This window comes from Artibeus jamaicensis, unplaced genomic scaffold (assembly GCF_021234435.1).
Source record: "Artibeus jamaicensis isolate MK-2021 breed Jamaican fruit bat unplaced genomic scaffold, CSHL_Jam_final contig_558, whole genome shotgun sequence".
NCBI classification, from domain to species: Eukaryota; Metazoa; Chordata; class Mammalia; order Chiroptera; family Phyllostomidae; genus Artibeus; species Artibeus jamaicensis.
The window spans coordinates 6,662,899-6,665,230 of NW_026521886.1; the positions used below are offsets into that span (position 1 = coordinate 6,662,899).

At 42.6% G+C, this 2,332-nt stretch overlaps 1 protein-coding gene across 3 annotated transcripts in view; it reads left to right on the forward strand.

The window, feature by feature from the left end:
- Positions 1–2,332, forward strand: part of ZXDC (ZXD family zinc finger C) — a 65,731-nt gene that overhangs the window by 45,661 nt on the left and 17,738 nt on the right. Inside the window, exon 10 of one of the 3 annotated variants that reach the window (XM_037139842.2) lies at positions 256–2,078. The exons of 1 other annotated variant lie outside the window; for it this stretch is intronic. In XM_037139842.2, coding sequence (XP_036995737.2) covers positions 256–342 — 87 coding nt within the window. In that variant the 3' untranslated portion in view covers positions 343–2,078. Of the gene's footprint in view, positions 1–255; positions 2,079–2,332 lie in introns of those variants that run through there. One more of the 3 variants, XM_037139841.2, reaches the window with a different exon arrangement.

Here is a 2,332-nt window from a genome sequence, read left to right on the forward strand (position 1 = left end):
CAAGGACAGTCTTATTTTTTTTAGGAAATCTATAATATAGTATTGAGTTTATTTATCCTTATTTTTGTTTAAATTTCTTCAAGGAACATATGTTTAAACATAAGGGGAAAACAAGTTCTTTTTAATTGAGAAAAGTCAGGAGCACCCTACTGAGTGGCCTTGCAGGTTATGCTGCCAGTTGAGTGGCAGTGAGGTGGTCCTATACCACCTCAACCCTCTGCTCTGTCTCCCTCATTACTCTGCTTGGTTTTGCAGGAGGTGCTTCTTGCAGCCAGAGGGGCTGCTGGGCCTAAGAATACGTGCTGCACAGGTAGCACAATCAACCAGCAAGACCTGAAATGAAAGCAGCCCTCTACCTGGGGGACCCAAGGGCAACACCTCCAGTCTGTGTCCTGTGAGACTCTGTTAACATGGTCTAGCAGGCCTGGGTGAGAACCCACTTGCTTTGTGCTCAGAAGGCCAGCCTAGTTCTTCAGAGACTTTTGAGTACATTTATTGAAAATGTTTTTCTTATATTCTATCAGGAACCAGTTTGAGGGTATACCATTTGAAACTGCCTTGTCCAAGAAAAATGCTTCAGTGATGCAAGGATTGCCTTCCTGGCAAAGCATGCACCTCTTTTGTACTTGCCTGTGTGTGCACATCCCTTTTCCCATTTGATCTGAGCTGTGGAGCACCTATTTTAAAAACATAGGCTTGTGCAGGAAATAGTGTACAAGTTCAATAGTCAAATACAACTTTATCTGTATTTACTACAGATAAATACAGATAAGTTGGTTTTACACCAAATGGGGTCTTTCATCTTTGGTGTTTCAGCATTTGCCCTGAGAGAGATCTAAAAACCCCATTTTCCCTTTCTGAGAACTATGTAACATGCTATTTCCCAACCCCTTGGATAGTGTTTATAGTTGGGTTTTATCACATTGTGGGGCAGAAGTGGACTTGCTTATAGGAAGCCAAATTTTAATCCATGTTCTGGCAGACCAGGCAAACTTTCTTGTGTGAGAGGAAAATACTCAGGGTGAAGTGGGCACATTGGGGTCCCTATTAGCAAGCACTCTGTGTAACACAAATTTTGAGCTCATAGTTTGGGGGTGGTAGGGTTGAAACATTCCAAATAAGTTTTCTAAATTCTGTATTTGGGTACTAATATTTAATAGTAATATAACAGTAGTTTATAATATTCTGAATACTGTAAATTATGTGCAGAATTGAAATGATAGCATGTACATGTTTTTGTTGAGATTGAAGATGTGCTATCATATGTGACTGTATATTTTTACAGAGTAACTTTTGTATTGCAGAAGGAGACAAACGAATAACCTTGCACATACTTGTTAGTACACTGGACATGGTCACTCAGAAATTCTGTGTTTGCCTTGTGCCTTTTGAAGTGTTTATTCAGATGCTGTTTTGGTTTTCAGACTTGGAATCATCCAAACTCTGCACATTCTTAGTTTTGTTTCTTGAGTTTTTACTTGGGCTTTTAGGAGTGACCCCAGCATTTGATTGTGATTCCTCTCTCTGTCCGGTTCTGAGGTCCCATCTGCTCCTGCTCAGTGCTTCCCCACCTGAAGGGATTTAGGCCCCATTTATAAGTGCTTCATACAGAAAGAACTCTGTCCTGTGTCACAAACTAAAGTTCTGTGCCCATTTAGCTCAGCTTCCAGGTCCTCCAGAAGTCCCCTCCCCCTCCAAGGTGCCAGGCCTGCCTGCCAAGGGTAGTCATACTGCACTGGTCTACCAAAGGACAATGTATTGTTGAACCTTACTCTTGCTCGTCCCCAGTGAATGTCCACTACAGAGTGATTGGTACTTGCTGTCAGTTTTATGTGCACTGAGGTTCCCTGTTGGCTGTGGACCCAACTACTAGTGCAAATGAATAAAAGTTTTTGTATAGTTACACACTGAAGGTTTCTCTTGACTTAAATTAAGAAATTATGTGTATAGTGTTGAAATCATTTTTCATCCAGTGAGTAGTAATAACCTTTCCATCTGCCCAGTTTGCTGCTTTTCTTGTCTTTGTGTTGCGGCTAGTCCCACACTATACCCCAGCATGGAATTGGCTTTTGTCTCTCAAAAAGCATTTGTTTTAGATGGGAGTCAAGAGGGGCTCCTTCCCTCAAGCATTTGGAAGAAGGGTCTGCCTCCTTAAACAGGCCTTAGACACCAAAGAGTCATGGGGTTTATTTCATATGAGTAAGGAAACATACAGCAGGAGACCATGGGGTGCGGGGGGCCATAGTGATGGCTGCATGGGGCTCTGACACATCCCTGTTCGCTTCCTGCTGCCATCTCTCCTGTGCTGTCGGCCAGACCATCGCCATGAAGC